Below are 14,448 nucleotides of genomic sequence, written 5' to 3'. Positions count from 1 at the left end.
ATACAGCTGGGATACAGAATTAACAAAATGTAACTAATGAGAAAAATAAAATTATGGAAAAAAAAAAGAATTCTGAGCTGAAGCCATCTGGACCTGGGCTTTTTTTGGATGGGAGGCTTTTGATGACCGCTTCCATTTCTTTGGGGGATATAAGACTATTTAATTGATTTACCTGGTCCTGATTCAGCTTTGGTAAGTCAAATCAATCAAGAAAATTTTCCATTTCATTTAGATTTTCAAATTTGTGGCATATAAACTTTTGAAGTAAGTCCTAATGATTGTTTGGATTTCCTCAGTGTCTGTAGCTATGTCCCCTTTTCATTTCTGATTTTGTTGATTTGGGTGGTATCTCTCTGCTTTTTAGTTAGCTTGGCTAAGGGTTTGTCGATCTTGTTGATTTTCTCAAAGAACCAGGTCTTGGTTTCATTGATTCTTTGAATTGTTTTATTTGTTTCTAATTGATCGGTTTCAGTCCTGAGTTTGATTATTTCCAGCCGTCTACTCCTTTTTGGTGTGTCTGCTTCTTCTTTTTCTAGGGTTTTTAAGTGGGCCATTAAGTTGCTTGAATGAGCTGTCTGGAATTTCTTCTCGAAGGCACTTAGTGCTATGAACTTTCCTCTTAGCACTGCTTTCATTGTGTCCCACAAGTTTGGGTATGTTGTGTCTTCATTTTCATTGAGTTCTAGGAAGACTTTAATTTCTTTCTTTATTTCTTCCCTGACCCAGCTGTCTTTTAGTAGCAAGTTGTTCAGTTTCCATGTGTGTGTAGGCTTTTTGCTATTTCTGTTGTTGTTGAGGTCCAGCTTTATTCCATGGTGATCAGACAAGATACAAGGGATTATTTCAATCTTCTTGTATCTGTTGAGGCTTGCTTTGTGTCCAACTATATGGTCTATTTTGGAGAAGGTTCCATGAGGTGCTGAGAAGAAGGTAAATTCTTTTGTGTTTGGGTGTAAAGTTCTGTAAATGTCTGTTAGGTCCATTTGATTCATGACCTCTGTCAGAGTTATTGTTTCTTTGTTTAAATTCTGTTTTGTTGACCTGTCCTTTGTTGAGAGTAGGGTGTTGAAATCTCCCACTATTAATGTGTGGGGATCTATATGTGGTTTAAATTTTATCAATGTTTCTTTTACAAATGTGGGTGCCCTTGTATTTGGAGCATAGATGTTCAGGATTGTGATTTCTTCTTGGTGAAATTTGATTGTGATTTCTTCTTGATGAGTATGAAGTGTCCTTCCCCATCTCTTTTGATTAATTTTGGTTGAAAGTCTATTTTATCAGATATTAGAATGTCTACTCCTGCTTGTTTCTTGGGTCCATTTGCTTGGAAAGTGGTCTTCCAACCTTTTACCCTCAGATAAGGTCTATCTTTGTGTCTTAGGTGTGTTTTTGTATGCAACAGATTGCTGGGTTTTGTTTAAGTATCCATTCTGTTAATCTGTGTCTTTTTACTGGAGAGTTGAGTCCATTGATGTTGAGAGAGATTAATGACCAGTGGCTGTTAGATCTTTTGATTTTGATGTTGGCTGTGGTCATAAGGCTGTGTTCTTGGTTGCTTTTTGTTTTACTGTAGTGAAGTTAATTATTTCCTGTGTTTTCTTGAATGTAGCTAGTTTTCTTGGGTTGTATTTTCCCTTCCAGTGTCTTCTGTAATGCTGGATTTGTGTGTAGGTATTGCTGAAATTTGTTTTTGTCATTGAATATCTTGTTTTCTCCGTCTATGAGGACTTAGAGTTTTGCTGGGTATAGTAGCCTGGGCTGACATCTGTGTTCTCTTAGGGTCTGCATGATATCCGTCCAGGCCCTTCTGGGTTCTCTGTTGAAAAGTCAGGTGTGATTCTAATGGGTTTGCCATGATATGTTACTTGGCCTTTTTCCCTTGCAGCTTTTAGTATTTTGTCTTTGTTCTGTATACTTACTGTTTTGACTATTATGTGGCGGGAGGATTTTCTTTTCTGGTCAAATTTGTTGGGTGTTCTGTAGGCATCATGTATTCTTATTGGCTTCTCCTTTAACTTGGCCAAATTTTCTTCAATGATTTTGTTGAAAATATTTTCTGGGCCTTGGAGAAGGGAGTTTTCTTTTTCCTCTATACCTATTATTCTTAGGTTTTGTCTTTTCATATTGTCTTGGATTTCTTGGACGGTCTGTGTCAGGAATTTTTCGGATTTAACATTTTCTTTGACAGATACATCAATTTCTTCCATTGTATCTTCTACACCTGAGATTCTTTCTTCTATCTCTTGTAGTCTGTTGGTTATGCTTACCTCTGTAGTTCCTGTTTTCTTCCCTAAAGTCTTCCTCTCCACTATTTCCTCCATTTGTGTTTCCTTTAATTTTTCCAGTTCTATCTTCAGGTCTTGAGTTGTATTGTTTACTTCCTTCACCTGTCTGATTGTATTTTCCTCTTTTTCTTTTAGTTCCTTTAACTCTGTTTCTTTTTTTTCTTTCAGTGATTTAATTATTTCTTCTCTGAAGGCCGCAAACTGTTTGGCTGCATCTTCCCGTATTTCTTCACTGAGGGCCATAATCTTCTTGTCTTTAACTTCCTCCATTTCTTTATGGATAGCCATGATCTGTTTGGTTTTATCTTCCTCTAATTCTTTACGTATTTTATTTGTTTCCTCTATTATCCTCTTCATCAGCATAGATGTAAGGTCATCTTCTTGATTTTCTATTATGCTAGGTTGTCCAGGGCTGATCGCTCCTGGATGGCTGGGTTCTGGAGATGCCATATTGCTCTGTCTTTTGTTGGTTGAGCATTTACGCTGACCTCTACGCATTGGGCTGTTTTAGGTGTTGGCTGTTAGTTTCTGTGTTTCCTGGAGTCCTGAGGTAAGGAGAATCCCCTTGGCCGAAAGGTGATTTTTCCTGAAGGAGGCCTCCTCTCCTTTTTGGGTATGGACACTGTATGGCCAGTGTTTCTCAGGAATTGCCACTGCTCACCTCAGGTGTATAGACCTGAGTAGTAGCTGTGGTCTTTGTTAGGCAGGGGGGGCTCTCCTCTTACCCATAGAAGTTCTCAAGACAGCTGCCCCACTGTTGGGTTTCTCATTATAAATTTAGTGAGCTGCTGCTGCTGTTACAGTTTTCCAGGTACAGTCCTCTTGAAGAACCTGCTGATTCCCTAGCTGTGGGGTTTTCTCCCAACAGGGAAACTCAGTCTGTTATCCTGGGGCACACAGTTCTGTCCGGGAAAGTGAGAGGAGCACCCATCAAGTCTCTGGGCCAGAGGCTGAGTGCTCCGCTCTGGGCCTGGAGAATGTGCACCTAGGTTGAGTTGGCGCCGCTTTGGTCTGGAGGCTGGTAACTGAGGGCTCCACTCTGGTCTGAAGGCTGGGTACCTCACTCTGGACCGGAAGCTGTGTGTCCCTGTCTGAGATGGCGGCTGCGGGTAATACTCTGGTCCGGAAGCTGTGGGTGCAGCCCTCTTGAAGGACCAGGGATTCCCACAGTTTTGTCAGTCTAGGTATGGATAAACTGGTTGATCCTTGACACAGTACTTGAGGGCTGCTATAATGGTTCTCTGGCTTTTGTAGGTCTGAGGATGCATTAGTGTGCCCCAGTGCCCTAGGGGTACTCAGTAGTGGTGGTTGAGCATAGCGCTCCTGCCTGCATTAGAAAGCTAGAGCCTAGAGTCTGCATGAATCCAGAAAGTCTTTTGGTGCTGGGTGTCCTGAGCATTAGACCTGATGATCCTCTCCGCCCCCATCTATGGGATTTACTCCTGCCAGGGACACACAGTCTTTGCTTTGGGGATCACCGTTCTGTCTGGTGTGGAGAGTAGAACCCACAGGCACAGATGCCAGCCTGTGGCTCCGCCTTTCTGGCCTTTGGGAGCCTGGGCGTCTACCTAAACTGGGTAATTTTCCTGAGACCTTTTCGAGGTGGTGGTATCAGGTGAGTGCTTTGAGATCAGACCAGCCATTTCCCTCCCTGTGGGTTTGCACCTGACAGTGAAACTCAGTCTCTGGTGCCCTGGGGACCAAAGTTCTATCTGAGGCGGCGAATCAGGCACGCAGGCAGGGCTCTGTGCAGGTGCCTGGGTCCCTGGCTCTGGCTCCAGGCTGGCTCCTGGGGTGCCCATGGAACCCAAGTCTTTTCCAGGGAATGTCTGGGTGACCTAAGGTCGGTCCCAATCGTTTCCTGCTCGGTGGGGTTATCTCTCGACTGGAAAATCCAGTCTGTGTGATGTTGTGGACCTACAGTTCAGTCTGGGACAGTGACCAGATCACACTGGCATGTGGTTCTGGGCTGGGGCTGGCGACCAAGCTCCTGGCGGAACCGGGATCTCTTCAGTGGTTTAGCCAGGTGAGTTAAAGCTGATTGAATCCCCCACTGTGGGAATTCACCTGGGAAACACAATCACTTGTGTTTTATGGCCGCAAGGTCAGATTGCTGGTCACTGTGCCGATCCTGCTATGCTGCTGCTCAGAATGAGAGTCCTCCTGGTGCCGCCATCTTGCCCCACCTCCCAAGAGACCCTTTCTTCCTGAGCAGTTATGACATTTCTTCTCCGCACCTTTCTCTGTTAAATTGACCTCTGCCTGTGCTCTTGCCTCTGGGGAACTAAGAGTGTTAATGTCTCCATAAAGTTTTTATTACTATTGTTAAATAGTACAGCTTGAAATCTGGGAAGGAGCTACCCTTAGATGATCTGTTGCTGAATAGGATCTTATTTGGCAATTCTAGAATATATGTTTTTCCATATAAAATTGAGAATTTTTATTTCAAGGTCTGTGAAGAATATTGTTGGTATTTTGATGTGAATTATATTCAACCTGTAGGTTGCTTTTGACATGATGGCCATTTTCACTATGATAATACTACCTATCCATGAGCATGGAAGATCTTTCCATCTTCTGATATCTTCAATTTCTTTCTTCAGATACCTGAAGTTTTTTTTTCAAACAGGTCTTTCACTGGATTGGTTAGAGTCACACCAAGGTACTTTATATTATTAGTGGCTATTTTGAAGGGTGTTGTTTCCCTAATTTCTTTCTTGGCCCTTTTGTCTTTGGTATACAGGAGGGCTTCTGATTTTTTTTTTTTTTAGTTGATTTTGTATCCAGCCACTTTGCTCAAGTTGTTTATCAGCTGAAGGAGTTCTCTGGTTGAATTTTTGGGGTCGCTCATGTATACTATCATATCATCTGCAAATAGTGAAACTTGGACCACTTCCTTTCTGATTTGTATCCCCTTGATCTCCTTTAGTTGTCTTATTGCTTTAGCTAGGACTTCAAGTACTATATTGAAGATATATGGAGAGAGTGGGAAGCCTTACCTTGTCCCTGATTTCAGTGGGATTGATTAAAGTTTCGCTCCATTGAGTTTGATGTTCGCTATAGGCTTGCTGTATATTACCTTTACTATGTCTAGGTATATGCCTTGTATCCTTGATCTCTCCAAGGCTTTAAACATGAATGGGTGTTGGACTTTGTCAAATGCTTTTTTGGCATGTAAGGAGATGATCATGTGGTTTTTCTCCTTCAGTTTGTTTATGTGGTGGATTACATTGATTTCTGTATATTGTACCACCCCTGCATATCTGGGATGAAGCCTACTTGGTCATGGTGGATGATATCTTTGATGTGTTCTTGGATTCGGTTTGCCAGTATTTTATCAAGTATTTTTCCATCAATGACCATAAAAGAAATAGGTCTGAAGTTTTCTTTTTTTATTTTTTATTTTTGTTGGGTCTTTGTGTGTTTTAGTTATCAAGGTGACTATGGTTTCATAGAATGAGTTTGGTAATATTCCTTCTGTTTCTATTTTGTGGAATAGTTTGAAGAGAATTGGAGTTAGCTTGTCCCTGAAGGTCTGTGATGAAACCATCTGGCCCTCAGATTTTTTTGGAAAGGAAACTTTTGATGACTGCTTACATTTCGGTGGGGCATATAAGATAATTCAATCTTTCTACCTGATCTAGATTTAATTTTGGTAAGTGGAATCAATGAAGAAAATTGTTCATTTCACTTAGATTTTCAAATTTTTGGCGTATAGGTTTTTGTAGTAAGACCTAATGGTTGTTTGGATTTCCTCAGTGTCTGTTATGTCCCTCTTTTCGTTTCTGATTTTGCTGATTTGGACAGTTTCTCTCTGCCTTTTAGTTAGATTGGCTAAGGGCTTGTCTATCTTGTTGATTTTCTCAAAGAACCAGCTCTTGGTTTCATTGTTCTTTGAACTGTTTTATTTGTTTCTAATTTATTAAATTCTGCCCTGAGTTTGAATATTTCCTGCCATCTACTCCTCTTGGGTGTGTTTGCTTCTTTTTTTTCCCCCTAGGGCTTTCAAGTGAGCTACTAAGTTGCTTGTATGTGATGCTTCAAATTTCTTCTTGAAGGCACTTAGTGCTATTAACTTTCCTCTTAGCCCTGCTTCTTTGTGTCCCATAAGTTTGGGTATGTTGTGCCTTCATTTTCATTGAATTGAAGTAGATTTGCATCAATGTTCATAAAAGCATAAAAGAGATACACCTGAAGTTCTTTCTCTCTCTCTCTCTCTCTCTCTCTCTCTCTCTCTCTCTCTCTCTCTCTCTCTCTTTTAGGGTCTTTGTGTGTTGAGGTATCAAGGTGACTCTGGCTTCATAGAATGAGTTTGGTAATGTTCTTTTTGTGTCCAGTTTTGGAACAGTTTGAAGAGAATTGGAGTTAGCTCTTCTCTGAAGGTCTCAGAATTCTGCACTGAAATCATCTGGTAGTGGACTTTTTTGGAAGAGAGACTTTTGATGACTACTTCTATTTCCTTGGGTGATATAGAACTATTCAATCTTTCTATTTGATCTGGATTTAATTTTGGTAAATGGAATCTATCAAGAAAATTGTTTATTTCTGTTAGATTTTCAAATTTTGTGGCATATAGGCTTTTGTAAGAAGACTTAATGATTGTTTGGATTTCCTTAGTGTTGTTATGTCTCCCTTTTTCATTTCTGATTTTGCTGATTTAGATAGTTTCTCTCTGCCTTTTAGTTAGTATGGCTAAGGGTTTGTCTATCTTGTTCATTTTCTCAAAGAACCAACTCTTTGTTTCATTGATTCCTTGAATTGTTTATTTATTTCTAATGTATTTATTTCAGCCCTGAGTTTATTTCCAGCCTTCTACTCCTCTTGGATGTATCTGCTTCTTTGTTCTAGGGCTTTCAATTGGGTTATGAAATTTCTTGTATGAGATGTTTCAAATTTGTTCTTGAAGGCACTTAGTGCTATTAATTTTCCTCTTAGCACTGATTTCATAGTGCCCCATGAGTTTGGGTATGTTGTGCCTTCATTTTCATTTAATTGTAGGAAGTCTTTAATTTCTTTATTTCTTCCTTATCTCAACTGTCATTGAATAACGTGTTCTTCAGCTTCCATGTGTGTGTAGGCTTTTTGCCATTTTTGTTGTTGGTGAGGTCCATCTTTAGTCCATGGTGGTCAGATAGAATACAAGGGATTATTTCAATCTTCTTGTATATGTTGAGGCTTGCTTTGTGACCAACTATGTGGTCTATTTTGGAGAAGGTTCCATGACGTGCTGAAAAGAAGATAAAGATTTTTGAGTTTGGGTGAAAAGTTCTGTAGCTATCTATTAGGTCAATTTGATTTAGGACCTCTGTAAGTGCCTTTATTTCCCTATTCAGCTTCTGTGTAGATGATCTGTCCCTTAGTAAAAGTAAGGTGTTGAAGTCTCCCACTATTAAAGTGTGGTGATCTATGTGTGATTTAAGCTTTAATAATGTTTCATTAATGAATGTATGCGCTCTTGTATTTGGGGTATAGATGTTCAGAATTGTGATTTCCTCCTGGTGGATTTTTCCTTTAATATGAATATAGTGCAACTCCTCATCTTTTTTTGATTAATTTTGGTTGAAAGTCTATTTTATTACATATTAGGATAGCTACCGCAGCTTGTTTTCTGGGTCCATTTGCTTGAAAAACATTTTTCTAGACCTTTACTCTGAGGTACTGTTTATCTTTGTTGCAGAGGTGTGTTTCATGGATGCAGCAGAATATTGGATCCTGTTTCTGCAACAATTCTGTTAGTCTGTGTCTTTTTATTGGAGAGTTGAGTCCATTGATGTTGATAGATAATAGTGACCGATGAATGTTAATTCCTTTTGTTGTGGAGTTTGTGGTGTTACTGTGTTTCATTGCTTGTTTTGTTTTGTTGTTGTTGTTTAGTTATCTATATCCTATATTTTCTTGGATGTAGTTGCTTTCTTTGGATTGGAGTTTTCCTTTTAGTATCTTCTGTAGAGCTGGGTTGCTGTGTAGATATTTTTTAAGTTTAGTTTTGTTATGGAATATTTTGTTTTCTCCATCTATGTTGATTGAAAGCTTTACTGGGTATAGTAGGCTGAGTTGGCATTTGTGGTCCCTTAAAGTTTGCATGACATCTGACCATTTTTTAATTGCATTATTTGGTTTGTTGGTATTTAATTTCTCGAGTTCTTTATATAATTTGATATTAGCCCTTTTTCATATGTAGTATTGGTGAAGAAAATTTTCCAATCCTTGGACTGCTGTTTCATTTTATTAATAGTGTACTTTGCTTTACAGAAGCTTTACAGTTTTCAGAGGTCCCATTTATTAATTGTAGATATTAGAGCCTAACCTGTTGGAGTTCTCTTCAGTAAGGTTTCACCTGTGCCAATGACTTCTAGGTTCTTACCCACCTTCTCCTCTCCCAGATTTAGTGTATTTTGAGGTCTTAGATCAACCTGAACTTGAGTTTTGTGCAGGGCGATAAGAACACATTTTCATTTTTCTACATGTAAACATCTAGTTAGACCAGCACCATTTATTGAAGATGCTATCTCTTTTTTTTTCCTTTGTATGGTTTTGACTCCTTTTTCAAAAATCAAGTATCCATTCGATTCCATTGTACAACCTGCCAGTTTCGCTGCCACACCATGGAGTTTTTATTATTGTTGCTCTATATTACAGCTTGAGATCTCAAATGGAGTTACCTCCAGAAAATCCTTTATTGTACAGTATTTTTTTTTAGCTATTCTGGGTTTTTGTTTTCTATATAAAGTTAAGAATTGTTCTTTCAAAATTTGTGAAATATTGTGTTGGTATTTTGAGGGGAATTGCATTGAATCTGTAGACTGGTAATCTACTATTACTGTTAATTTACTATGTTAATGCTACTGATCCATGAACTTGGGAAATCTTTCTATCTTCTGGTATATTCCTCAATTTCTTTTTTAATTTTAATTTCTATTTTTTTAAATTTATTTAATTTATATCCTGATTAATGCCCCCTCCCTTACCTCCTCCCAGTCCAACACTCCTTCTTTCCCCTTACCACCTTCCCCTAGTCCACTGAAAGGTGGAGTTCTTCTCTGTTGTCATGTGCCCATAGCTTGTCAAGTCTCATCAGGACTGCATTGATCTTTTTCCTCTGTGGCCTGTTAAGTATAAAGTACCAGGGGCAAGTGATTAAAAAGCAAGCAACAAAGTTCATGACAGAGGCAACTCCTGCTCCCCTTACTTGTGGATCCACAAAGAGACTGAGCTGCCAATTGGCTACATCTGAACCTGGGGTCTAGGTCCTCTCCATGCATGATCCTTGGTGCTTCAATCTCTGAAGGACCCTCTGGGATCAGATTTTTAAATTATGTTGGTCTCTTTGTGGGGCTCCTGTCCCCTCCACGTCCTTCTATTTCCAACACAACCCCCACACTTCTTCCATAAGACTCCCTGCACTCTGGCCAAAGTTTGGCTGTGAGTCTCAGTATCTGCTTTGATCCCCTGTTGTGGGGAGACTCTCAGAGGACCCTCTATAGTAGGCTCCCATCCTGTTTCAATTTCTTTCTTCAGAGTTGAAGTTCTTGTCATAAGTGTCCTTCACTTGCATGGTTAGATTTACACAACGATGCCTTATATTATTTTGTGGCTATGGTGAATGGTGTTTTTTCCCTAATTTCTTTCTCAGCCCATTTGTCTTTTGTATGGACAAAAGGCTATGAGGGCTACTGTTTTTTTTTTGTTTGTTTGTTTGTTTGTTTTTTGTTTGTTTGTTTTGTTTTTTTTTAAGTTTATCTTGTAAACAGCCGCTTTGCTGAAAAAGTGTATCATTTGTAGTAATTCTCTGGTGTAAATTTTGGAGTCACTTATAAATACTATTATACATCTGTGAACAGCAATGCTTTAACTTCGTCCTTCTGATTTGTGGCCCTTTGATCTCTTTTAGTTGTTTTATTGCTCTAGCTAGAGCTTCTAGTACTATATTGAAGAGATGTGAAAAGAGTAGGCAACCTTGTCTTATCCCTAAATTTAGTGGGATTGTTTTGAGTTTCTCTCCATTTAGTTTGATGTTGTCTATTGGCTTACCAACATCAAATATAATATAGCCTTTATTATGTTTAGGTATGGACCTTGTGTTTCTGATCTTTGCAAGACTTTTATCATTAAGAGGTGTTGGATTTTTATCAAAGGCTTTTTCTGCATCTAATGAGATGATTTTTTTCTTTCAGTTTGTTTATATGGTGGATTACATTGATAAATTTTCATATTTTGAACCTTTCCTGCAATAATTCCTAAAGGCAACCTTTATCACATGTGGTCATTCTCATTATAAATGTAAAGAGATGTAAGGAAAAGAGATATATATCCAACACCCAAAACTATGTCACTTTCTTTCTGTTACTGTGCACACTAGATTGTTTTTAAAACAGGTAGTCACTCTACTGTTATGAACTTGTTACAAAAGTTTTAGAGCTGATTATGTTTTTAATTGTTACATAGAGTTATACATGTCACAATATTTTAAATGTCATTTTTAATATGATTTTAGTAAGCTTCATGAAATTTGGGAATATCTGTACCATTACAAATAAGTATATATTCAAAAAGATGTTTTCATATTAAACAAGATGTTTACTGCAGAATTATCATTTTATTAGTAATTGTAAAGTAACTGAGTGCATTTAATATGATTCTAGGTTTCTGGAGGCCAGTTATCCTTCCTCCTAAGTTTGACCATGAAAAGAAAACTGAAGAGCGAAAGTCTGTACAGCAAAAAGAAAAAAGAGGTGAGTATATTCAGGAGAAATTGTCTGAAATGGCTATAATGTATTTTTAATAGTTTTTATATTATTCACCCAGCTATAATATATTTTTAATAGTTTCAATAGAATTCACCCAGTAAAATATGAAACTTAGTGATTTTTAATATACTCACAGATAGGTGTAAGTATCAACTTAGTTAAATTAGAGCACTTTTATCAGTACAATGACAACTCTGAAATTATTACTAATGAATCTCCCCCACCTCACTTTTTTCTAAGAAATAACTAACCTACTTTCTGTCAATTTCCCTGTTTTACTTATTTTATATGAGTTGAATCATGTGATGAATGCTACTTTGTGACAGCATTCAATTAGTATAATGCCTCCTATATTATAGTGTGCATTATACTTTTATGATTGAATAATATTTGATGTTAGGCATTATACATATATGTAAAAATCGCTCAATTGATGAGTAGTCATTCATTCAAACTCAGATACAATAATAAGGCAATTCTAAATATTTTAACAAGACTCTGAGGGTATATGGTTCATTTCTTCCTGAAAGTATGCCAAGAAGCAAAATTATATCAAAACCCAATATTTGCTGCTTAAAGAACTGTCATGCTGTATTTAAAGATAATGTGTAATTTTATATTTTTACTGATACTACATAAAAGTTTATATTTGTCCACATTCATATCAAGTGCTTATTATCTTAATTTATTTTAAACATTCTAGTGTAAAGTAGTATCACATTTTCATTTTTATTTACAATTATTTGAAAACTATCTTTTTAAGATAGTTCAACCATTTATATATTCCTTCGATAAAGGTCAATTTGGATTCTTGATAATTTTAATTGGTTTATATATCTTATTATTGAATTATAAGATTCCTTGTTACATTAACCATATATCTTACAGAGTTGAGGTTCTGTGAAGCACAGCCTTATCCATTCTCCAGAAAGAACCACAAGCAACTAAGGTTGAGAAATAGTTTATTTCTCAACTATCGCTTGAGAAATAGTTTATTGCAGGGAAGGTCACACTAATTGGTTCTCCAATACTGACTGGTCAGTCTTGAAAACAAATATACATACAAATAACATTATACAGACTGAACAGGTTGTATTTATGTATTTAGGCACATACACATATATAACAATGATTAAAAAAGGAGACAGTGATGGAATGAGGGAGAGGGCTATAGCTGGGATACAAACTGAATTAATTGTAATTAATATAAAAAATAAAAATTTAATCAAACATAAAAAAGGAGACAGTGAATTTAAAAGAGAGCAAGGAGGAATACATGAAAGGTTTTGGACTGAGGAAAGGAAAAGGAGAATTTATGTAAATATAGTATAATGTCAAAAAATTTTAATATATGTATAAATTAGGTATATGTAAATCCAAGTACCTCATTTTCCTTTATTACAAACAGTAAATTTGGTAATCATACTGTGAAAAAGCACTGCGTACACAACAGTGTAAAAATACTGTGCAACTTTTATTACAATACGCTAAGAAACAGGAAACAATCCTTAAAATTATAAGGATATCAAAACCTTGCTGAAGTAGATATCTATACTATTTTCCTGGGCATGCTTTGTCAGAGAAGGATGAGGTATTATTATATAGTCAGTGTGCAGTCTTCTATCCTAAAATGGAATAGATTAGATAGTTCGGGCAGTCTAAAATACCAAGCACAAGAAGCAGTAGGAACCTGAATGAAGAGAAGGAGGGATATAGAAGAATGGGATTGGCAATAAAGGAGAGGAGAGACACTAAAATAGAGTAGATTAGATAGTTCAGCAGGACAGTCTAAAATACCCAAGGTTCATCAATCAAAAGAAACAGTAGGAACCTGATTGAAGAGAAAGAGGGACATAGAAAAATGGGATTGGCAGGAAGGGAGAGGAGAGACACACCGAGGGACTATCATGTTCAAGAAGGGATTACAATACAGGGCACATTCACTAAACACATAATTTTCACAATTTGTTTTCTACTATTGCATTCTGCCTTCATTGGTGATTAAAACTGAATGAAAACCGTCAACCCACATTTTATGAACAATTCTTCATGAGAGAAATAATAGACTAAAAAAGAAGTTGCCACTATTTCTAAGAAATAGCACTTTTATAGGCTCACTAACATAATCTTCACATTACTGGAGAGTAAAATGACAGCCAGAGGTATCAAATAAATTTCTCTGGATGGCATATTTGATGAGAATTGGAAGTAGAATTCAAGCCTTGAATTTGTAAGTCCAAAGCCCATATTTGTTGTCCCCATCTGTGCCTTCTTATGATTGGTAGATAATAATTTTTATATTGTGTGTACTATTTTCTTGGAATCAAAATATTCTTATAATTTGATAAAATATATTTGATATAGTTACCTATTTTCATGATACCTATAATTAATAGCAGTTTACCTTTTTTCTTTATATATTGGGTCTTATAAGAATACTTTTCCAATTTCACCGGTGTAAAATTTTCCACCTGTTTGGGTTTTTTTTTTGACAGCTTCATAGTTTTGAATAGTGTGATGTAAGAGAACTTTTTGTTTCTTTTCAAGAGGCTGCACCTTGTCACATTATTATTTGCTGATAAGATTATTCTTTTTTATTTTTTAATATTAATCACAGGTTGTTTACTTTGTATCCCAGTAATAGCCCCCTCCCTCATTCCTTCCCAGTCCCACCCTCCGTCCTTCATCTCCTCCTTGTCCCTTTCCAAGTCCACTTCTAGGGGAGGTCCTCCTCCCCTTCCATCTGACCCTAGCTTATCAGGTATCTTCAGGACTGGCTGCAGTGTCCTGCTCTGTTGCCTAGCAAGGATGTTCTTCCTTCAGGGGCGGGGGGAAGTAAAAGAGCCAGTCCTTGAATTCATGTCAGAAATTGGTCCTGTTCCCCTTACTAAGGAAATCCACTTGGATACTGCAATTAAAAACAAGGAAATCATGAAATTTGCAGGCAAGTGGTGGGATCTAGAAAAGATCATCCTGAGTGAGGTATCCCAGGAGCAGAAAGATACACACGGTATATACTCACTTATATAGTCCTATAAGATAGGATAAATATACTAAAATATGTGCACCTAAAGAAGATAAACAAGAAAGTGGACCCGGGGTAAGATGATCAATCCTCACTTAGAAAGACAAATGGGATAGACATGGATAGTAGGAGAAAACAGGAAACAGGATAGGAGCCTATCACAAAGGGCCTCTGAAAGAATCTACCTAGCAGCATATGAAAGCAGATGCTGAGACTCATAACCAAACTTTCAGTAGAGTGCAGGGAATCATATGATAAAATGGGGAGTTAATATGATCTGGAGAGGACAGGAGCTCCACAAAGACCAAATATATCAGGGCATGGGGGTCCTCTATGAGAAACTGTTTCTCCAACCAAGACCATGCATGGCTATAACCTAGAACCCCTGCTC

General features: G+C 37.4%; 1 protein-coding gene across 1 annotated transcript in view; it reads left to right on the top strand.

The window, feature by feature from the left end:
- The window catches only part of LOC110543889 (uncharacterized), a 288,801-nt gene that overhangs the window by 119,062 nt on the left and 155,291 nt on the right, over positions 1-14,448 (top strand). Inside the window, 1 exon segment of the mRNA XM_060375459.1 lies at positions 10,928-11,017. Coding sequence (XP_060231442.1) covers positions 10,928-11,017 — 90 coding nt within the window.

This window comes from Meriones unguiculatus, chromosome X (assembly GCF_030254825.1).
Source record: "Meriones unguiculatus strain TT.TT164.6M chromosome X, Bangor_MerUng_6.1, whole genome shotgun sequence".
Classification (NCBI taxonomy): Eukaryota; Metazoa; Chordata; class Mammalia; order Rodentia; family Muridae; genus Meriones; species Meriones unguiculatus.
The sequence above is the reverse complement of the archived record's forward strand: the minus strand, read 5'-3'. Positions and strand labels throughout refer to the sequence as shown.